The sequence below is a fragment of the Myotis myotis genome, unplaced genomic scaffold (assembly GCF_014108235.1).
Source record: "Myotis myotis isolate mMyoMyo1 unplaced genomic scaffold, mMyoMyo1.p scaffold_m19_p_5, whole genome shotgun sequence".
NCBI lineage: Eukaryota > Metazoa > Chordata > Mammalia > Chiroptera > Vespertilionidae > Myotis > Myotis myotis.
Genome location: NW_023416357.1, coordinates 65,820,002 through 65,843,682, shown reverse-complemented (window position 1 = coordinate 65,843,682; position 23,681 = coordinate 65,820,002). Strand labels below are relative to the sequence as shown.

The 23,681-nt window shown below is 40.0% G+C and overlaps 1 protein-coding gene across 5 annotated transcripts; it reads left to right on the top strand.

Moving 5' to 3' along the window:
* The first annotated feature begins 4,093 nt into the window (after positions 1 to 4,093).
* On the top strand, positions 4,094 to 23,201 carry STARD4 (StAR related lipid transfer domain containing 4). Of its 5 annotated transcripts, XM_036310224.1 has the most exons (6): positions 4,094 to 4,225; positions 13,606 to 13,724; positions 14,655 to 14,704; positions 18,862 to 18,988; positions 20,011 to 20,125; positions 21,523 to 23,201. In XM_036310224.1, the coding sequence occupies exons 2-6, from the start codon at positions 13,620 to 13,622 to the stop codon at positions 21,741 to 21,743; spliced, it is 618 nt and encodes a 205-aa protein (XP_036166117.1). In that variant the 5' UTR covers positions 4,094 to 4,225; positions 13,606 to 13,619; the 3' UTR covers positions 21,744 to 23,201. The 5 variants fall into 5 exon arrangements, with proteins under 5 accessions (XP_036166117.1, XP_036166118.1, XP_036166121.1 ...); XM_036310225.1 differs by lacking the exon at positions 13,606 to 13,724 and having other exon boundaries at positions 4,134 to 4,225; XM_036310226.1 differs by lacking the exons at positions 13,606 to 13,724; positions 14,655 to 14,704 and having other exon boundaries at positions 4,144 to 4,225.
* Positions 23,202 to 23,681: the final 480 nt, after the last annotated feature.

The following is a 23,681-nucleotide window of genomic DNA, read 5'->3' as shown; positions in this document are numbered from 1 at the left end:
ATTATCTCCTTCCTTCTGCTCACTCTGGGGTTTTCTTGTTGCTCTCTTTCTAATTCTTTGAGTTGTAGAGTTAGATGATTTACTACCATTTTTTCTTGTTTTTTGAGATAGGCCTGTAGAGCTATAAACTTCCCTCTCAGGACTGCTTTCATTGTGTCCCATAGGTTTTGGATTGTTGTGTTTTCATTGTCATTAGTTTCCAGGATGTTTTTAATTTCTTCTTTGATCTCATTGGTAACCCAATCAATATTTAATAGCATGCTATTCAGCTTCCAGGTGTTTGAGTATTTTGGGTTGTTTTTATTGTAGTTTATTTCTAATATTATGCCATCATGGTCTGCGAAGACGCTTTTTATGATTTCAATCTTCTTGAATTTGGGGATACTTTGCTTGTGACCCAATATATGGTCTATTTTTGAATATGTGTTATGAGCACTTGAGTAGAATGTATATTCTGTGGCATTGGGGTGAAGTGTTCTGAAGATGTCTATTAAGTCCATCTGATCTAGTGAGTCATTTAGGATTGCTGTATCTTTGCTGATTATTTGTCTAGAGGACTTATCCAGTGCTGTCAGTGGTGTATTAAAGTCCCCTACTATGATTGTATTGTTGTCGATCTCTCCTTTGATATCTTCCAGGAGTTTTTTTATGAATTTGGGTGCTCCTGCATTGGGTGCATATATGTTTACCAGGGTTATATCTTCTTGTTGTATTGATCCCTTTAGTATTATGAAGTGGCCTTCCTTATCTCTTGTTATGGCCTTCACTTTGAGGTCTATTTTGTCCGATATAAGTATTGCTACCCCAGCTTTCTTTTCCTTTCCATTTGCCTGAAAGATATTTTTCCATCCTTTCACTTTCAGTCTGTGTGAGTCCCTTCTAATGAGGTGGGTTTCTTGTAGACAGCAGATGTATGGGCCATGTTTTTTTTATCCATTCAGCCACTTGATGTCTTTTGGTTGGAGCATTTATTAAATTTATTTTTAATAATGGTAATATTTATTGATATTTTAAATATTTTATTAATATTTTCACTATGCAATAATTAGTTTTCTTTTTGATCAGAATTTGGGGACAAATTTTTTTATTTTTATTTTTTTTAGTTTTTAAGTAGTTGGGGATATTTGTGCATGTGTGTTTTTGTTTCTAGATTTATTATCTCTTGGTCAGAAATTATGGATATATTATTTCTGTGTTTTGAATTTTTTTCCTGCTTTTCTTCTTGGAAACTCTTTAGATTTGTTAATATATTTAGTCTGATTAGAGTCAGAACTTGTCAGAGAAGCTAAATGAGTTTTGTCTCTTTAGGGTGATTTTTCCATACAGTTGGTCAAATACATTACAAATCTCTTTTGTAGTTAAACTCTGGATGAAAAGTTTATTTCTCCATATTAACATTATTTGGAGGGGGGACCTGTCTGTTGCCCTCTATGCTATAGTTACATTGTGAGTATAATAATAATAGTGCATTCTTATGGAGTTGTTATCAGGGTTAAATGAATCAATATGTGTAAAATGCTTAGCACAGTGCTTGGTCCATAGTAAGTCCTCATCAAAAGCTCTAGAGGACATATATTTTTTTCTGAACCTGCAGTTTTGCTTTTAGTAGCATTCCAGTTTGATGGACATGGGGTAGTTTTTAATTACCCTAACTTGTAACCACCAAAAACATGACAACCGATGAAGAATAAAAGGCAAAGAAATAGAAACCACCCTACTGGCCCTAAGTGTGATGTAATGACCTTATGCAGCAACCCCTTACACCGAAAGGAAAGCCATTAATTTTGTCTTAAATATGTTCTACTGGGTTCTGTGAGAGAATATGCAAAACTGCTGAGCAACGTACCCACATCTGAATGCTAATAATAAGAGATACTAATTTTCTACTTTTCTGAAAAGGGTATGAGAACCTGTTCCTCTCCTCCATTAAATGGTGTAAACCTCTGGGTAGGTATTAGGCCTTCTATTTCTGTTCCCCACTGCTGTGCACATATACTTGACAGAGAGCTATGAAACCCATTGGTTTTTGTGAGAGTTAAGAGTTTCCAGCAGACTTGGACCAAATTCCAGTCCAACTACTCAGAAACTAATCTGTCTTAAGGTAATTTGCTAATTATTTATTGGCCAATTATTGTGGTCCTTGTTTGCATATAAATGGGTAATACTTTGAGATAGTTGTAGGAAAGTGTTTTGTATAAAGTTTTACACACTTTATATTTCATTGAATCCACTTAGCCCCAAGGTAGGTGTGTTTTATTTGTGAGATGATAATGGAAAAGTAATCACCATACAAATTATCATTCCTTTTATTTATTTTTTAAAATATATTTTTATTGATTTTTAGAGAGGAAGAGAGAGGGATAGAGAGATAGAAACATCAATGATGAGAGAACCATTGATTGGCTGCCTCCTGCACTCCCCCTACTGGGGATGGAGCCCAAAACCCAGGCATGTGCCCTTGGCCAGAATCGAACCTGGGACCCTTCAATCCACAGTCCAACACTCTATCCATTGAGCCAAACCGGCTAGGGCTATCATTCCTTTTGTAGATAAACATTGGGGTAAGATTTTTTAAAAAGCTAATAATAGCAATTGGTGTGTGGTGGTTCTTTCAGTGATGCTAATTTTAAAATTTATAAAGTATTATTTATTCTCATTGCAAGTCTATCAATAGTGACTAATGGAGTAGCAGTGCATTCCTTCTTATTCCTGGTTTTTAAACTATATATATTAGTAAATATAATTTGCCAACACCTGATTCTTAGAATTCAGATTTGCCAAATATCCTATCAGATGGGTGACTTCACAGCCACTAGATCAAAAGTTATCTTCACTCCTGATTGGAGTGAACCTTTCAGAACCAGAAAGACTGCAGGAGCCCCTGTATCTCTGTCAGGCGACCCAGGCAGAAGGAACCCCCTCGAAAAAATGTTTCTCCATGTGTGTCTTGCTTCTTTCATCGGATCTGCTGCCCACCTCCCACAACTTTTAAGTGGAAATCAAGTCCCTACTTCATACCTCGTGGCACGTCTTGCAGTTTTATTGTTCCTATCCACCCAGTAACCAGCTGCAGCACAGAGACCCTTATTTGGGAGTTTCTGACCAGAACTACTTTGGTTCTGCAAGAAAAATCCAGAATTCTTGGGGTCATAACTCAGCTCTGCCATCAAATCTGCAACTCAGGGAATATGTCCTTTCTTGGGGCTTTACATTATCTGTCTATAATATATATATATATATATATATATATATATATATATATATATATATATATATATAAATATATATATATATATATATATATATATATATATATATATATATATAACCATTTGGGCCACTATGATCATTTCAAATTTCTTTCTGGATCAGATTCTACATATTAAAAGTAAACTTGCTTAAAAATAAATAAATAAAATGACTTGAAATTTTAAAAAAAAACGTTACCTTCAAAGAGATGAAAACCAGAACACTTTATGAGGCTGCTAAAGCCACCTGCCACACCTCTTCTCTAATGTCAAGGTTGTTTGCCCTCTAAATTCCCTTATCTGAGAACACAGATTCGCCCTGTGGCAATGACTTTGTTTATATGCGTCCTCAACTCTAAGTCAGGAGAAGTGGGGGCAGAGGGGCGCGTCACCCTCAGCCCAGGCGCCTTCTCTACTTTGACTTCGGTCCTGGGGGGTAGTGCAGCTGCGTGGTACGACATCTGAATAGTCGGGGAGATTAAGCCAGCCTAACCCCTTACTGTCACCATGCACTCCCTCTGTGTGTGTGTTTCTCCCAGCGGGAATCGGCCCTGGGACACCCAGCCCGAGACTAACCCAGAGGAAACTTCGTAACCAAGGAACCCTGGCCGGTTCCCGCCACCTCCCACCCACGCGGAATCATTCCATCTCCCGGGGACCAATCAGCACTCCGCACGCCGCCACGCCAGCCAATCCAAGCAAACACACGTTGCTTGGGCCAACTTCAGCGACTAGCCCTCGGGGCCCCGGGTTCGAGCCGCGGGCGTGGCTAGAGGTTCGGCCCGCCTTCCTCTGTGCAGCTTGGTGCCTTCTCATTGGCTGAGACCTGCAGTGGCTTGACGCCCATTGGCTGCCGTCGCCCGCTGCCCCGATGGGCGGGGAAGCTTGGGGAGCTGAACGCGTCGGTGTTTCGGAGAGCGGCGAGTCGGTTCTTGGCCTGGCGCTTCCCAGCACCCTCGCTCCTCGCTTCTGCTCAGGTAGCCTTGGTGGATGCGCGGGGGCGCGGGGCCCTGAGGCGGCCCCGAGGGAGGCAGGGAGGGCGACCGGCGGGCGTCCTGGGCGCCCAGCCCGGTGCCTTTTCCCGGAGCTTTGGCGTGGAGTGGGGTGGGGGAGGCGGCCGTGGAGGGCGGAGATGGCGCACCCTGGCCTCCCCGAGGGTGTAGATCTCACAGGTGAGAAAGAACACTGAGTCCCAGGGAGGGGCGAGGGCGATCCAGAAGTAACCCAGGGCTTGCCCCCGTCTCTCCACACTGCTCGCCGGCTTCAGGATTTGGGCACCGGTGAGGCCTCCGTTTCTTCATTTGTTCAGTGGGGAAGGGGCGGTAGTAACCTCGCTTCTAGGGCCGCGGTGAAGATTCCCGAGGTCACGTTCTGTGCCGGGGCACCGTGCTGCCTAGTTTTGGGTAGAAGCTCAGACAACCCAGGATCCATCCTCTCACAATAAGCATTGACTAAGATGATGGGGATAAAAGACCGCTTTTTCCAGTGCTTCCTGGAGGTGCTTTCCAAGTTCGGTGCTAAGCGGATAAGCTCATGTAGCTCCTCAATAAATTCGCCTTATTACTGTTACCCTTGATTCGCCATTAGGAAGGATCACCTGAGCCCTAGCTGGTTTGGCTCAGTGGGTAGAGTGTCAGCCTGCTGACTGAAGGGTCCCTGGTTCTACTCTGATCAAGGCACATGCCCGGGTTGGTGGCTCCATCCCCAGTGGGGGGCGTGCAGGAGACAGCCGATCCAGGATTCTTTCTCATCATTGAGGTTTCTGTCTCTCTTTTCCTCTCTGAAATCAATAAAAAGATATTTAAAGAAAAAGGATTACCTGAGCTATTTTGGGTTCAGAAACCAGAACAAAATATGACAAATTCAATATGATATTTGTCATATTTTGTTATATTATATATATATATATATATATATATATACACTTAAAAATGATTCTTTACTGTTGAAAGTATTACATGTCCTCCTTTTTCCCCCATTGACCCCCTCCAGCCTGCCCCCGCCCCAGAGTTCTTGGTTGATTACTTCCCACCCACCCACCCACCCTCCCCAGCCTTCCCTCAGATCCTGCACTCTGTTCCATGCTTCCATGTCTCTGGATCCACTAAGTTCATCAGTTTGTTACTTAGGTTCCACATATGAGTGAGATCATGTGATACTTGTCTCTCTCTGACTGACTTATTTCCCTTAGCGTGATTCTCTCCAGGTCCCTCCATGCTGTCTCAACAGATAAGAGATTCTTTTTTACTACTGCATAGTCATATTTTTAATGTAAAGTGTCCTCTAGTCAGTGATCAGCTTTCAGCGTTTTACAGAATAGATCCTTAGCCTCTGAAGGCAGAAGCCCTGGGTTGGAATTCTGGCTCCATCGCTTACTAGCTCTCTGGTCTTGGACAAGGGACCTGATTTCCCTATTGCTCTCTGTTCCCTTTCTGTAAATTAGGAATAGTTATAGGGTGGCTCTTAAGGTTCTTTATGAAGAGTAAATGAAAAAATACGATTTAAAGTGGCCCAAAAGTTGATCGCACAGTAAATGATTTTAAAATGTTAGCTTTATTATTTTAAATAAAGGATTAGAGCATTAGGAGCTTGAACACTATTAACTTGGACATAAACTTAAAGTTGTGATATTAGAATTATTGCCTTAAGTGTTGTAAAAAGTCTCAACATTGTTGTAAAGCTTGTGCTAAAATCAGTCAAAGTGAGCACTAAAACAGGAACATTAGTCACATTGCAGAATAGGCTTTCCTGTTGCAAATGCTACAGCCAACTCTCAAAAAGAGAAACTCCATAGTTGACTGAGTTAGAAAAGCTAAATTGCCAATTCAAGATTGATTGGAAATCATGCATGTGCTGAAATTTTTATCTTAGGTAAATACAATTTAATTTACAAGGTGTTGGTTTGCACCACATCTTAGGGGAAAATCTATGGTATGTTAAATTGAAGTTATTCACATAAATGAAACTCATCTATTGGTTAATGGAAGGTCGATTTCTATATGAGCTTCTTTAAAAAATGAATTGTGACTTAATTTTACTTAATATAAATAGAAACAGATTTTTATGGCATTCACTTTTTATTAGGGTTTTATTATGTTCTATAAAATACAACCTGTGGCCCTAGCTGGTTTGGCTCACTGGATAGAGCGTTGGCCTGGGGACTGGGGGGGGGGGGGGGGGGGGGGGGGTTCCCGGGTTCGATTCCGGTCGGGGGCGTGTGCCTTGGTTGCGGGCACATCCCCAGTGGGGAGTGTGCAGGAGGCGGCTGATAGATACTTCTCTCTCATCGATGTTTCTAGCTCTCTGTCCCTCTCCCTTCCTCTTTGTAGAAAATCAGTGAAGTATGTTTAAAAAAAAAAATACAACCTGTGGCCATTTCTCTGGACATACATTTGACAAAAATTGGGGTTGTATTTTATCAATGACTGTGGTGCTTATAGAAAAATTTTAACTGGGGAAAGCTGCCCACTCTATGATGACACCCACTATCTACACCAGTGATCACTTCAAAAATATGGACATAGGAAACATGAACAAAAAGGTTAAAGTAAGTAAAACATGAAAATAGACATTACCCAGCACTGTGTAATAAAACTGTCAAGAGCATATAATCTTATATGTGGAGCTCTTAGATTCTGATAAAGTTAAGTGGTACCTGTTCTCTCTGAAATGTAAGTGGTAGAGTTGGAGAGTTTCTTGATAAAAGGTCAAGAAAGGGAATAAAAGAATTAATAAGAGGGAGTTCAAAATGGCATTTAAAACATTTCCTGACATTCTCCACAGGTGGAGATTGCAGGAGGGCATATGGTATGCTTTCCATTAAATTAGCATGAATACCCTGTTATATTAGGACCTTGGTCGGCAAACTGTGGCTTGCGAGCCACATGCGGCTCTTTGGCCCCTTGAGTGTGGCTTCCTAAGCCTTAGGAGTACCCCAGTTAAGTTAATAACAATGTACCTACCTATATAGTTTAAGTTTAAAAAATTTGGCTCTCAAAAGAAATTTCAGTCATTGTACTGTTGATATTTGGGCTCTGTTGACTAATGAGTTTGCCGACCACTGTATTAGGAGAATGCCAAGACTTTGGTAACCCCAATACTGCCCCTTTTTGGTCTTGGAATATATTTCTAGAGATCCTCTGTCATGCCTGCCCACCCACGGATGGTTCCAGCGGTTCTCAACCTATGGGTCGCGACCCCTTTGGCAGTCGAACGACCCTTTCACAGGGGTCGCCTAAGACCATACTGCATATCAGATATTTACATGACGATTCATAACAGTAGCAACATTACAGTTATGAAGTAGCAACGAAAATAATTTTATGGTTGGGTCACAACGTGAGGAACTGTATTTAAAGGGCCAGGGGGTTGAGAACCACCGGTTTAGACAGTAACTGTTACTCCCTTTTGGACTTAATCTTGATGAACAAAAATTCATGCAAGAGTTAACTGCCTGGTTAAACAGTTCATTGGCTAAAAGAGAGCTTTCCAACTTTATGTAGTTTGTTCTCTTCCCTTCCTATCTCCTACTCCACTACCCTTAAAGTAACTCATTAATGATCTTTAATGTTTTAGTTTTTGTTATCATTGCAGTTAAAAAAAAAAAAAGTTTACTTGAAGGGTGGAATAAATCAATTTTGAAAGCAAAAACTAGTTTATATCCATCTCTGTCATTCTAAGACCTGGTATACACTAGATGCTTGGTAAATAAAATAGTAGGCCTCTTTGAGAAATTGTTGTTTCACTACATTAATGTATGTTTTAGCCATTCAGAAACTCAAGGATAATTAGTGTAAATGGACCTGCCTTAGATATCTTGAGGTTTTCCATAAGTCAGGCTAGTAGCTCACCACCTTTTTTTTTCTGTTTTATTCACTGTGTCCCTACAGCATGCTAGACTTCACATTTCCTGCCCCGAAAGATTTACAGTTAAATGGGAGAAGATGATAAGCAAATAATTACATTACAGAGTTGCTGTGAGAAAACTTGGGAGGGGGAACTACCTTAATTTTCAGGAGAATCCAAGAAAGAAAAGTAGAAATTATGTAGTGAAGCTTGGCCAGTGCATGAAGGAGCCCATAAGCCATATTAAGGAGTTTGGACTTCATACTGATCAGCAGTAGGAGTGAATGATTACTAAAGATTCTCATCTTTATAGGTAGTTTTTATTGCTTACATTTTGTGTGCTGGATTTGCGCAGAGATAACGTTGTTTACAATAATAGCTTTTCATTTCATCTTTGATTTCTATCAAATATTTTTTGAAAATTATCTGCCAACCACAGGAACCTGCCAGGTGACTTTGTGTTTAAATAACATTGTTTTAATTATAATGATCCTTGTAATAGATAAATAGATAAAAGACTTTTGCAAGTCTTCTCTAAGAACTTATGCTTGTTTATAACATAAATGATCTTGAATAAGATCATTGTACTAGCTAACAAGTTGGCAGTCTCTTGAGTGGAAATGGGATATATTCCTGACTGGCAGACTTTTTGAATGAGCTCATTCACTTTTAGTCTGCAGGTAGGACCTGTACTTGTTATATATTTGGCACCACTTACATAGATCCTAAATTTTCTATTTTTGAATTTTCTCTATATACTTTCCCATGTTTCTGTGATATGCCACCCCAAAATATACCACTTGGGATAAGGATTATTTGAGCTGAAGGCAGTTAATCAGCAGCAAATGAAAAAAAGAGCTCTTTTTCCTCCCACTAGCTGCCTAAAAGTAGGACATACATTTCCCTTTGCGAGGGTTTTCTCTGTCCACTCTCCTACATCAGGAGGAGGACAGCTCATCACTGGAGACAGAAAGTTGGCATCGAGATGGTCTGCACAAACTTTCCTAAAATAACCCTATCTTCTATTGTTTTCTTCCATATAATTACTTCCTATAATTTATCACCCCTAGAAGCCCAATCCCTTTTCCTCATCTTGTCACTTCCCCAAAATTTAACACCCTTTATTAAAATGCTGTATAAGCCCTGGTCTAACTACTACTTTGGGTCTTCACTTTTTTTTTTCTTGCTGTATTGATTAAACTTTGGGGTAAATAAAATATTTTAGTGATTGCCTCATGTGATTGGTTTTTCTAAAGTGTTAGGATACTTTTAAAAAACTTATTATTAAATTTTTATTTTTAGTTAGAAATTATTTCAAACTTATAGAAAAGTTGCCGGAATAGTGCAAAGAAGTCTTGCTTATCTTTCTACCAGATTTACTGTTAACCTTTTGCAGTATTGCTTTCTCTAATCTATAGTTTTTTATTTCAAATCTTGCTACTTGTCCCAATAATGTCCTTCATAACAATTTCATTCTGGTCCAAGATCCCAAACAGGATCATGCATTGCATTGTTTCATGTCTCTCTCTCTCTTTTTTTTTTTTATTGTTCACAGTATTACAGATGTTCCTTCATTACCCCCCTCCACCTGACCCTTGCCCCCCTCCCCAGTCTTCACTACACTTCTTTTTATGAAGGCCTCTGAGCCTAAAATTAAAATGTTAACATCAAATAAGATTTGTGTACCTTTTCTCCTGTTAACCTGTCTTTTGTCAGTTTAATTCGCACATTCCGAGACAGAACCTTAAGAGGGTAGAGAAAAAGTTTTTTTCCTCCCCTACTGCTCTATATCATTTTAGAGTTTATCGTTTTTAATGGCTTGTATGCTCTTTGTTGCAATCTTTAAATATTGACTGCAACATTGATTTATTTCTCTCACCTTTAGTTTTTCCATCAATGGTTTTCAGTCCTGGCTGGATAACAGAATGATCAGTGAGGCTTTTTAAAGGACCTGGATTTCTGGAGCCTATCCCAGAACAGACCCACTGAATCACACTGCCTAGCAGTGGGCCCTGAAAGCTAACATTTAAAACCAGTGTCAAAACTTGAGGGAGGCAGAAGTTAAAGTGGTAAAAGCAAATCTTATTTAAGAACTATTGCAATGGGAAAAAAGAAACCCCAGTAAAGAGCTGCACTTCCTTCTGAATGCAACAAGGATAAGTGGGAGTTTATAGCCAAGGAACAGGGAAGATATCACCAGAGGGAAAATGACTAAGGGGAAACGTTAGGGGTAAGAGGGATTCTGGCTAAATCAACTTGATAGGCTTCTTGCTCAAGGCAGGCCAGAGTGGTTGAATGAGGGTGGAATGAGGAATTTTTGAGGGTGGGGAATTTTCACTAAACTGATTTAGCAGGATATTTGCTAAAACAATCAAGGGGGCTAAGGACAAGCTCAAGAGCTATGCCTCGTCAGACATCGGACTCAGGAACTAAGGAGAGAGTCTTTGTCAATAGCAGCAACTACTACAAAATACAACAAAGGTGATTCTAATGCAGTGATGGCGAACCTTTTGAGATCGGCGTGTCAGCATTTTGAAAAACCCTGACTTAACTCTGGTGCCGTGTCACATATAGAAATTTTTTGATATTTGCAACCATAGTAAAACAAAGACTTATATTTTTGATATTTATTTTATATATTTAAATGCCATTTAACAAAGAAAAATCAACCAAAAAAATGAGTTCACGTGTCACCTCTGACACGCGTGTCATAGGTTCGCCATCACTGTTCTAATGCATGCATCTGTAGTTGAGAATTGAAGCCTTATTTCCATAGAGGCTTGATACTTCGTTTAAATCTTCTCTTGGCTTGATGGGTCTGTAAATGGGCAGCTTTTCCCCCAAAACCTTTTCTCCGTTAGGCTTTTCCTGGAGAATACCACGGAACCAAAAGGAGACAAGACTAAGACCAAATAATTCTTGTTTTGAAGCGAACACACTTAGGTGCCTGATGTGTTCCAGGCAGTGTTCTCATTAGTGGGGATATGGTGGTGAATAAGGCAGACAAGGGCCCCTGCTCTTAGTTGGGGATGTCATGGCCAAAGAGTAGAAAACAGTATATCAATAAGTGAACAGTTTAGTTTCAGATCATGATAAACACTATGAAGAAAATAAAAGAAGACTATAGTAGTGAACTTAATAGAAGACTGTATTAAGGACAGAGGTTCACATTGAAAAATTGTCATTATAGGTTGTTTTTGGTCATGCTCAAATTTGGGATCTAGCAATCCAGACAGAGAAATAGCAAGTCCAAAGCCCAAAGTCCGTGACAAGCTTGGCCTATTTGAGAAACAGAAAGACAGCTGGTAGGACAAGAACATTGTAGGTAAATGGGATGAAGGGTGTGGATAGGACTCTCAAGTGGTTTCAAGGTTTTGGACTTTGCACAGCTGGCTCAATTATCCTTTTATAGCAAATGCTAAGATGGGAAGGCTAAGGCAGTTTGAGGGAAGCAGGAGATGCCAATTAGGCATTAAGCTTCTGGATTTGGGAATGGTTGGTGTCTCTCTCCCTCTTCCTCTGCTTTCCACATGTCAGCTGCAGGATAGCCAGATTTTTTGCATGCTTGCTTGTTGCTCAAAGGCTCCCAAAGCTATCATCCTAAAAGAAACCTGCAGAACCTGCATGGACTTTCCTAAGAGAGCCTGGGAGTCCTAGACTCCATCTTTTCATGGGAGGTGTGTCAAAGAATTTCTAGTAGTGTTTTAAAACCATCACATTACGGAATTCCTTATATTAAGTTTGTTATTTTTTAATATTAGTAATAATTTCCTTTTTAAAATAATGGTGAATAGTACCTTGTCTTTGGGATTATTAATGATATAGTACTTTTTCTATTTTATATAGTTAAAATTGTTTCCTTAAAATTATGAACCATTTGTTGATGCTGTACTTACTAGTGGTTCTAAGTCTTCATAGGACCTTCTTCCTTACACTGTCAACTAATTGAATCCTGTAACACTTCAACAAATGCAATACAGTATTAAAAACAGTGGAGCATTTAAAAAATGTGAAATTGTGTGGAGTTCTGTAGCCCTGTCTTTAGAAGAGGTTCTGGTTCTCATTTGTTTGCTAGAATGAATCCTAAATCTGTTGGATAGTAAAATTAAAAAATGTTCAGTGGCTAAAATCTAAGAAAGTTTTTAAAGAGCTATGACTTGTGTATTATTTTTGTATTTTGGAAATAGCAATTTTTTTCTTTAAGTGATCTGGAATTTTAGAATTTTATTCCTTTTCATTGGATTCTATTAGGAAAGAAAAATAGGATTGTATTTTATTATTTATATGAGTTTTTAATAACTTAAAATTATTCTCGTCCCTAACTATGTGTTACTCACTTTAGAAATATTTAGGGAAAAAACCTATATGCCCAGGTCCTACTCTCAGAGATTCTGACTAGTTGATTTGGGGTAGGGTCCAGGTATAGGTCTTTTTTGTAGCACCCCAGGATGCTGGGGTCCTGCCCCAGCAGGTCCTGGGGTCCCCAAAGGTGTGGACGGAGTTGGCGAAGAAGGAATGACACGGAGACAGCGTTCAGTTGATCAGCAGCCTAGCCAGGATCTCTAGCCAAGTTCTAGTCAGGATCTCCAGCGAAGTTCTGGTTAGGATCTCTAGCCAGGTTCTGTGTCCATGTTCTCTTGCTAGGTTCTCCAGCCAGGTTCTCCAGCCAGATTCTGTAGCCATGTTCCCTCGCTAGGTTCTCCAGCCAGGTTCTGTCCAGATTCTCCAGCCAGTTTCCCCAGGTTCCCCAGCCAGGTTTGGTCACCAGATTCTGTAGCCAGGTTCTTCAGCCAGGTTCTGGCTAGGTTCTCCAACCAAGTTCTGTAGCCAGGTCCTGTCCAGGATCTTTTGCCAGGTTTAGTCACCAGGTTCTAGTCAGGTTCTCTTGCCATGTTCTATCCAGGTTCTGTAGCCAGGTTCTGTCTCTAGGTTCTTCAGCCAGGTTCTCTCGCTAGGTTCTGTCTCTAGGTTCTGTGGCCAGTTTCTGTCCAGGATCTTTTGCCATGTTCTCTCCAGCGAAGTTCTTCTGTCTCTAGGTTCTGTGTAGGTTCTGTGTCTAGGTTCTGTGTCCTGTTGTCTTGTTACATCTGTATTTATACCAGTTGATTCCAATCCTATCAATCTCTATTCCAAAGGTTAGGGCGTTTCTTATCTCCATTCCAGGGAGTAAAGATTATGTAGCTTAAGCATGATTGTTCGTAGTTAAAGTGATTAATTACCCACCTGGCACTTAGTTAAGGGGTTTTATTCCCTCCCTAACTTCAGGGGAAAATCCCTACCTGAAGAAACAACCTTTCTCAGAGAGATGACCTTGGTTAAAACACATAGCGCCAAGAAGGTGAGCAAACATATTAAGAACAGTATACCCTATATGCCAGGTCCCTTGAAACAGCAAGGATGGACCGGCTCCCAGCACCAGGAGATATTCTATTATGAAGCCACACTTGAAACCCCCTGCCCTACTGCATCAAATTGTGGTGTTTGCTGATGCTGATTTTGGTCTTTGTAACAGGGAAAAAATAAAAAATGGAAGGCCTGCCCGATGCTGCTGCTTTTGCAACTAAACTTAAAAACACTCTCATCCAGTACCATAGCATTGAAGATGATAAGTGGCGTGTTGCAAAGAAAACGGTAAATTTGTTTAATTGGGGCGTATCTTCTGTCGAACGAATTGGTTAATATCTTTCAGAATAGTATGGGAAAATGTGGACCATACTGCAAATGGATGTGTAAGATAGATAATTTTCCGAATAAAGTGGGTGGTTTAGCAGGTCATAAAGGAACAAACATAGTAATCCTGTACTGCTTTCAGTAATTCTTTAGATATTGGACATGAGAATAGACTTGGGGAACAAGAGCCTAAAGAATGGCCTCTTAAGTCAACAAAAAATGTATCATTATTAATTTAAGGAAGTATAGTAATTGGTACTTTGGAATAGTTTCAGATATTTCAACAAGCCTGTGGGAGTGGCCAGTTAGTATTTTTAGTAACATGACTTGCCCAAATTATCATATGGCTGAGTGTTCACAGAGCCAATCCTAGAATCCAGGACTCTTCCAGTTAAGTGCTTTAGCTATTCTGATATTCAGAATTTCTTGGGTAATTACCAGTAAAAAATTGTAGGGATTAATTCAAGGTAGCACTGTCAGAACAGATGTGAATTATTTAATATTTTAAAAGATATGAGTGAGTTCAGAATGAAATACTTAGCATTCTTAATGTCTTAGTCTAAATGTGTCAGTAGACAAGATTGGAATAGGAAAATAATAAATGGCCAGTGAGATAGTGCCATCATTGAATCTTTACAGTATTTGGGTCATATTAAGCTACTGAAAAATCTTTCTTGGAGGTCTAAAATTTAAATAAAATGTGAAGGATTTTAGGATAGAGAAAAAATTCAAATGTGGATCATTTGATGGTATAAATAACTTTTATGCATCTCTGAATATTTGCTTAAGTTTTAATGCAAAGACTAATACTTTAGACATATAAAATTGTCAGTTTTATATCCAAGGTTCCACTTATATAATTATCACCATTTACTATTTTTATTTTTCTAGAGAAATGTGACGATTTGGAGAAAACCTTCAGAAGAATTTAATGGATATCTGTACGTAAATTCTAGTAGTTTTATGTAGCTCTTAAGACATTGCTGAATGTTTTATACATACACACACAGAAACATTAATGATCACTAAATGATCATTGCCAATAAAATTAGGCCTCTGCTTCTAAGATTTAAACTTTCTGAGAAGCAAGTTACCTTATGAAGTCAAAGCCTATTTCCATAACCCTTCTGTACTGAGTTGATGGTGAGGGGATCATAAATAATGATGTGAAATGACTAATAAGATCTTAATTTCTTAGCATCCTATATAATAAAAGGCTAACATAAATTGAACGAACGGCGGAACAACTGGCCGCTATGACGTGCCCTGACCACTGGGGGCAGATGCTCAATGCAGGAGATGTCCCCTGTTGGTCAGTGCACTCCCACAGGGGGAGCTCTGCTCAGCCACAAGCCAGGCTGATGGCTGCCAGTACAGCAGTGGTGGTGGGAGCCTCTCCTGCCTCCTCAGCAGCGCTAAGGATGTCCGACTGCAGCTTAGGTCTGCTCCTCACTGGCAAGTGGACATCCCCCGAGGGCTGCCGGGCTGCCAGAGGGATGTCTGATTGCCAGCTTAGGCCCAATCCCCCAGGGAGTAGGCCTAAGCCAGCAGGTGGTCATCCCTCGAGGGGTCCCAGACTGTGAGAGGGCACAGGCCAGGCTTAGAGGGACCCTCCCCCCCTCCCCCGAGTGACAAATTTTTGTGCACTGGGCCTCTAGTATGTATATATATATATATACATACACACTGAGTAGCCAGATTATTATGACCACCTGATGTTTGTAGGCAAATTAGCCATAATTTTGCACTGAAGTTGCTAGAGAGCCAGACCATTATAAATAGGGAAGCAGGTTGTTTACCACGACAGTAGAAGTGATATTTTTCTGAAGATTGGGTAAACAACGTGATTTAACGTTAGCCTTTGAACGTGGGATATATTTGAACGTGAGTGGCCAGATTATTATGACCACCTTACATATGTAGGCAAATTAGCCGTACACTGCATCAAATGGGATATGGAAGCCAAAGGCATGTTCAAACACCTTTGCTCTCTGCAGTTACCAAGATTAAACGTCTCCAATTCGCACAGGAACACAACGATTGGACAGTCGAGCATTGGAAAAAAGTCATGTGGTCCGATGAATCACGTTTCCAGTTGCATCATGCAGATGACAGAGTGAAAATTTGGCAGAAATAGCATGAAAGCATGCACCCCACATGCTTGAGTACAACCCTTCAAGCTGGTGGGGGCAGTGTTATGGTTTGGGGCATGTTTTCCTGGCATTATTTGGGCCCTTTAATTCGTGTGGAACAACATCTGAATAGCACAACATACCTAAGTATCATTGCTGATCAGGTTCATCCTATCATGTTGATGGTGTATCCCAACGGAGATGGCTTCTTCCAACAAGACAATGCGCCATGCCATGGTGCTCGTATTGTGTAGGACTGGTTTCAAGAACGTGAGGGAGACTTTACCTTGCTTAGGTGGCCCCCACAATCACCAGATCTCAATCCAATTGAGCATTGTGAGACGAAGTTAAAAGAGCCATCAGGCAGCTGGTTCTACAACCATGGATTCTCACAGAACTGGACAGTGCTATTCATCAGGCATGTTGTCAGATTCCTCGCATCACCTTTCAGCATCTCGTGGAGTCAATGCCAAGAAGAATCACCGCAGTATTGAAGGCAAAAGGTGGCCCAACGAAGTACTGATGGGGTGGTCATAATAATCTGGCTACTCATGTTCAAATATATCCCATGTTCAAAGTCTGTTAAATCGCTTTGTTTACCCATATCTTCAGAAAAAAATCACTTCTACTGTCGTGGTAAACAACCTGCTTCCCTGTTTATAATGGTCTGGCCCTCTAGCAACTTCAGTGCAAAATTACAGCTAATTTGCCTACAAACGTCAGGTGGTCATAATAATCTGGCCACTCAGTGTATATATACCACAATGTGTTTATCTGTTTGCAGATTTCCTACTTAAAACTTTACTAGAGGCCTGGTTCACGGATTCGTGCACCGGTGGGGTCTCTCAGCCTGGCCTGCGCCCTCTCACAATCCAGGACCCCTCGGGGGATGTCGGACTGCTGGTTTCGTCCTGATCCCTGCAGGCCAGGCCGGGGATTGGGCTAAAACTGGTAGTCCAACATCCCCTGAGGGATATAGCAGTGCATGAAGCAGCAGGCAGCCAGGGAGGAGCGCTCCTGCTCATACTGGTCCCGCTGCGCCTGCTGCCAATGGGGCAGGAGAGGCTCATGCTGCTGCAGCTGCGCTAGCCAGTCATGAGCCTGGCTTATGGCTGAGTTCTTGCATTGAGCATCTGCCCCCTGGTGGTCAGTGTGCATCATTGAGACTGGTTGACCAGTTATTTGGTCACTATAGGCTTTTATATATATATAGACTAGAGGCCTGGTGCATGGATTCGTGCACCAGTAGGGTCCCTCGGCCTGGCCTGAGGGGATCAGTGGACCCCCATGCCATCGTAGCCCAGCCTTACCCGCCAGCTCATTGGGCTCCAGCCCGTCCTTTGCCATTGCTTACTACCTCAACCACTGTCAGTCACACACAGTATGAAGTAGTGTGCGAAGTGGCAGGTGGCTGGGGAGGAGCCTGCGCAGTTCCCTTTCATCCCAGCCCCGCTGCACCTGCTGCTGCCGCTGCGGCTAGGTAGGCTTGCTGCCGCTCTGCTGTGGTCTCCACATGCCTGCCCTAGGGCGGTACCGGCGCACCCATGACCACACAGCTGCCACTCATCATCACATCCTCACTCCTCGTGTGTTGCCGGAGAAGTGGCGCGGGCTCACGTCTGGTCAGTCTCAATCCCGATCCCAGTCTGGATGGGGAAGGAGCATGCAGGGGGAGTATCTGTGGGAGAGACTCTCTCCTCCACAGCTGCACTTGCCAGCCATTAGCCCTGTGTCTGGCGCCCGTTGATCAGCTGAGCGCACTGACCAGCTGGAGGCAGCTCCTGCGTTGAGCGTCTGCCCCTTGTGGTCAGTGTGTGTCATAGCTACCAGCCGGTCATCTGGTCGTCTGTTCACTTAAGCTTTTATATATGGGTAGGTTGTTGTCAATTCTTCCCTGTAAGTACAGTGCTACAGTAAACTTCTTAGTATGTCTCCTACACATGTGTGATTTTCTTGGGGTATGTACCTGGGTCTTAGGGATGTGCATCATTCAACTTCACTCACCATTGTCAAATTGCTCTCTAAAGTGGTGATAACAGTTTGAGAGTTCTCATTCCCTTCCACTCAATTCTTAATACTTGTTATTAAGTTTATAATTTCTGCCAATCTGAGGCACATGAGATGGTATCTTACTAGTATTTAGTTGACTATGAGTGAAGTTGAACATCTTTTCTAAATTTATTGACATTTCAGGTCAATTTTATCATGTCCTTTGCCCATCTTTTCTTTGGACTGTCTGTTTTTTTTATTGATTTATAGGAACTAATTATATATCCTGTATAATAACTACACTTCTGTTCATATGTGTTGCATATATATTCTTCCAGTGTATAAAAATATGTTTATACTAATAACATGTCAGAGTATAACTGAGAAAAGAATAGTATGCAAAATAAATGGGAACATTACAGTGTTCTGCAGACTTTTTGGCAATGGCATAACATGACGGTACTTTACCAGTACTGTGTTCGTGATAACATATAATATAGCCTTCAGATTTCTTATTAGATTTGAGGACAAAGAGTACATTCTGATAAAATAATTGATAGAACTTAATTTATCAGAAAAGTTGTTGGGATTTACTCCCTTTAATAAATATTCATTGCCCTAGCTGGTTTGCTCAGTGGATAGAGCATTGGCCTGCGGACCAAAGGGTCTCGGTTTCAGTTCCAGTCAAGGGCACGTATCTTGGTGGCAGGTTCTTCCCTAGCCCAGGCCCTGGTCAGGGCGCATCCAGGAGGCAACCAATCGATGTATTTCTATCACATCGATGTTTCTCTCTGTCTTTCCCTCTCTTCCTTTCTCTCCAAAAGATCAATGCAAAAATATCCTCGGGTGAGGATTAACAATAAAAAAATCGATCAATCAATCTTCATTGACGTTTGCTCTAGTTAGTTCCGAACTATGTAGGAGGGCATGCTGAAATTTTCATTCCAGTAGTATTTGCCTTTTTTTTTTCTTTCCAGTTTCAAAGCCCAAGGTATTATAGATGGTGTTGTTAATGATATAATGGACCATATACGCCCAGGTCCCTGTCGCTTGGATTGGGACAGCTTAATGACTTCATTGGACATTTTGGAGAACTTTGAAGAGGTATTTGTTTAGAAACATTACTTCAGATTGTGTGTGTGTGTGTGTGTGTGTGTGTGTGTGTGTGTGTGTAAGAGAGAGAGAGAGAGAAGAGAGAGTGCGTGTGTGTGTGGGGGGGGGGGCGAGTACCCATGTGGGTGTGAGCATGTGTACACACTTGCATTCATTGCTTTGAGAATAAGTAGTCATGGCAGAGGTCTCACAGGGGAATCCTTGCTGCTTTTTAAAAAGCTTGAGTTTTTTATTTATCTAAGATTTCAGAAGTTCAGAAGAACTGAGTTTATTTTCTGAAATCTAAGATTCTGAAAACACCACTATTATATTCAGGTTTCCAGGTAAATTGTATGTAAATTTTCTGTTGAAGTCAAAATCAAAGACCAAAGATGTCACTCTAAACAAAGTGGCTTCCTGTCTTTTTCTGTCTTCATTAATTTAGTTCTTACCATGTTTGAATTTATTTTAAAATATATTTTTATTGATTTCAGAAAGGAAGAGAGAGGGAGAAAGAAATAGAAACATCAGTGATGAGAGAGAATCACTGATCAGTTACCTCCTTGCATGCCCCATACTGGGGATCGAGCCCGCAACCAGGGCATGTGCCTTGACCAGGAATTGAACCATGACCTCCTGGTTCATAGGTTGATGGTCAACCACTGAACCATGCCAGTTGGGCTAAACGTCTTTATTGAATTATGTGGTGTTTTAGTGAATGTATTTGTGTATTTTATCTTAAACACCTAAGGGTTACACCACCTACTTCCATGTTGAATATTATACAGGATACAAAGTGACTATTGAATTAGAGATTTGGATATATTTTTATTATATATCTTCTTCATGTGTATATAGCAGCAGTGAGATTTAGAATAGAAATCTAAGCCTGTCAGAATCACTGTAAGAATTATTACTACTAATTATAAGACATTTTAGATGAGTATTAGTTTTTTACTAAGGATGAACTTATGATACATGATTGTATGTGTCCTTAGAGTAGGAAGTAACACCTGTTACCTTTTGTCCTTCAGAATTGCTGTGTGATGCGTTACACTACTGCTGGTCAGCTTTGGAATATCATTTCCCCAAGAGAGTTTGTTGATTTCTCCTACACTGTGGACTATAATGGAGGGCTTTTATCTTGTGGTAATGATCTCAAAACTGTATACTGTCTTTCAATTTATTTTAAATATTTGAGTTTTCTAGGCTGGATTTTTTTTCTATGCAAGATATGTTTTCATAATTATTTTATAATCCTAAGCTTTATAAATAATGAACCCTAGAGATTAAAATAACAATATCAAGAAGGGTTCTGAAATTCAAGTTTTTGTTTCCAGTTACATGCTATCCTCCAGATCAGTGGTCGCCAACCGGTGGTCCACAGACCACTGGTGGTCTGTGAGTTCCAAAAGGTTGGCAGCCGCTGCTCCAGATCACAGCTAACAAACATGGATAACATGACTGCTTCTAAGAAAGAGATCCAGTAAATGAAAAATAGCTTCTTAGTCACACACACACACACAAATAGACTTGGTATGTGTTAGGGTGTTCTCCTTTTCTGAGTTGTGTACAATTTTACTTTTGAAACTAAAAATAGTGCTATTAGAAGGTTCCTGCTTCCTAAGATATACCTGTATGTAAGTTAATATGTTTTCTGTATATACTTGAGTTGCCAGTTGTAGTTAAACATCTATTTGTTTATTTTTGACCAGCTACTACCAAAGTTGGATACGGAGTGCCTGTGGAGACTGGTGGTACCATAGGTTTTTTTTAAAATATATATTTTTTATTGATTTTAGAGAGGAAGGGAGAGGAAGGGAGAGATAGAAACATCAATTATGAGAGAGGATCACTGATAGGCTGCTTCCTGCATACCCACTACTGGAGATCAAGTCTGCAACCCCAGGCATGTGCCTTGACTGGGAATTGAACCGTGACCTTCTGGTTGATAGGTCGACGCTCTACCACTGAACCATACTGGCTGGGTCCATAAGTTTGTTATTGGCACCTTGAGGCCTGGATGCTACATCCAAGATTCTTAGTTTCCAAGGAGTTCCCAAGATGACATGATACCATCCATTCTGAAGGGATTAGAGTTTTCTGCATTACCTGTCTTAGCTCCCTGTCAGAAATCTACTTGGTAATTATTCTTTTTTTTTTTAAAATATTTTATTGATTTTTTACAGAGAGGAAGGGAGAGAGATAGAGAGTTAGAAACATCGATGGGAGAGAAACATCGATCAGCCGCCTCCTGCACATCTCCTACTGGGGATATGCCCGCAACCCAGGTACATGCCCTTGACCGGAATCGAACCTGGGACCCTTCAGTCCGCAGGCCGACGCTCTATCCACTGAGCCAAACCGGTTTCGGCTTGGTAATTATTCTTTTTCATTCTTCCATGGTCCCTCTTGGGGCTGAATTTTCATCTACAGGGATAACAAGACAAATACTGAAACAAGAAATCTAATATTTTAAATATCCAGAGTTTTAGACTTATGTCAGTCACTCCTATTAATAGTGTTATTTTCAAATTGCCTTGTAGGGGTCAGCCTTGACTGGAGTGAGAAGAGAGCAGAATTTGTTCGTGGATATAACCATCCCTGCGGTTGGTTTTGTGTTCCACTTAAAGACAATACAAACCAGAGTCTTTTGACAGGCTATATTCAGACGGATCTGCGTGGGATGATTCCTCAGTCTGCAGTAGATACAGCCATGGCAAGCACTTTAATCAACTTCTATGGTGATTTACAAAAAGCCTTATGAAAGGCATAAGACGTTTAAACTTGTAGTACTATGACCCTCTGAATCAATTCCTTTCAGTTCCATGGCCTGTAAAAATCATCACCCTTTTCTCTCCTCTGTATAGCTTGTAGAAAAATTTGAGATATTTTTGTGTTATTTTATTCCTAAAGTAAATAGCTGTCTAAGAGAGGGCATTGTAGTTTTTTTAAATAGTTATTTGCACCTTGTTTGGTATGGCAGTCTGTGTGTCATGAATGGAGAGCATGACAGAAATCCACCTTGAAGTAGATAACAATTCTTTGACTCAAACTCTTAAGAAAATGAATAGTGCCTCAGTATGAATTTTTTGGCTGCTTTGAATTTAGAGAGAGCACAAGCTTTATGCCGTCAGGTTAAAATAATCTATTTTAAAGCTTTATGGACATTTTGTAAAAGTTCTAATTTTTTTTTAAAGTTAAATATTAGTGCTTTAGTTTTGGCATGCTCTATGAGTTTGCCAATATCTTGGACTAAAGAAAATGCTCTTTATATTTTATAAATATGAACTTCATTATCAACTGACTTGCACTGCTTTAAGTATTGAAAAGATCAGAAATAAATGGGTAGATATTATAGTAACTATAGAATCAAATCAAAAGCATTTCAATTTTGATTCCTAGATAGCATTATTTTGTGAATATCTTTAAAAATATGATTGTTTTTTATGTGCATTTATTTTGGGAGTCTTAAAACATTTACGCATGAAACAGTACAAAAACTGCCATCTATGTGATGGGATACACCATTGATTAAACAGTAGTCTGAGTTTTGTGAAGTGGCTGGTGGTATCCTGTATTTAGCAACAGGGAATCATCTAGGTCAAATTCAGTGAATGTTCTGTACATGTTCCAGTTTTAAAAGTATCACTCAACTATAAAATATTACTACTTCACAAACATTCATAATTGTGATGAAACTTTTGTCTGGAACTATAACAAATGCATTCAGAGAGTCATTTTGTAACTAGAATGAACAATAATAATTGGTCCCTCGATTCTATGGCTGCCTTAAAGGAACATTCTACATGATTTTAATATCCCAAATGACTCTGGCTTTTGAACTGTCCACCTAGTTTACTTCTAAAATAAGAACTTGAGGCATCTCAATGTGTCCAGGCAATCCTTTTTGTGTGTGTGTGGTTAATACAGGCAAATTTTTGCGTGTATCTGTTTGTGTACATGCACACATCTTGAAATCCATTTCAGTGTTCAGTGTGAGTTCTTTCTGCATTATTATCATTTTATTTCCTTTTTGTGTGTGTGGTTAATATGGGGTAAAGTGAACTCTGGAAATTCATGCCAGATAGACTACAAAAAGCACAAGAGCATATGGTGGTTCAGGTGCATGAAGGTTTGATCTGTGTTTCACTTTACTGTGTTTACCTGAGTGTAAAGAAAGCCTAGATCCTCAGACCCATTTTGATAACGTGAAAAAAGTTGAGCTGGTTTTTGTCTTTATTTTTTTGCTATTAGCAATGATGTTAAAAAAATATATAAATAAAAGGTTGTAGTACTACATTATCCATGGTGAATATCTCACAAATTTTAGATTGAAAATAATTTGTTTCAAGAACTGACAGAAATGATGTGTAAATGATCCTATTTTCTTAACTTGAAATTTATTAATATTTTTTTTCTAAATTGGAACTTTGAGTTGCTGGATTTTTCTCCCACTTTTTTTTCTTCTTCTTGTAATAGGGAAAAAAACATCAGTAGTTTAATTTTTAGCTCCCCACGGAAATTTATTAAATGTTAGTTTTGACTTTATGTATTTTTTTATTTGGTTTTATTAGTGTAGAGTAGGAAGTTTATTATATTTAAGTATTCTGTCTAAGATGGAGAAATACCAACAGATAATCAGTTATAAGGTGCCCAGACTGGGTAAAGGATTTGCAAGAATATTGTACATAAGGGCTGTGAT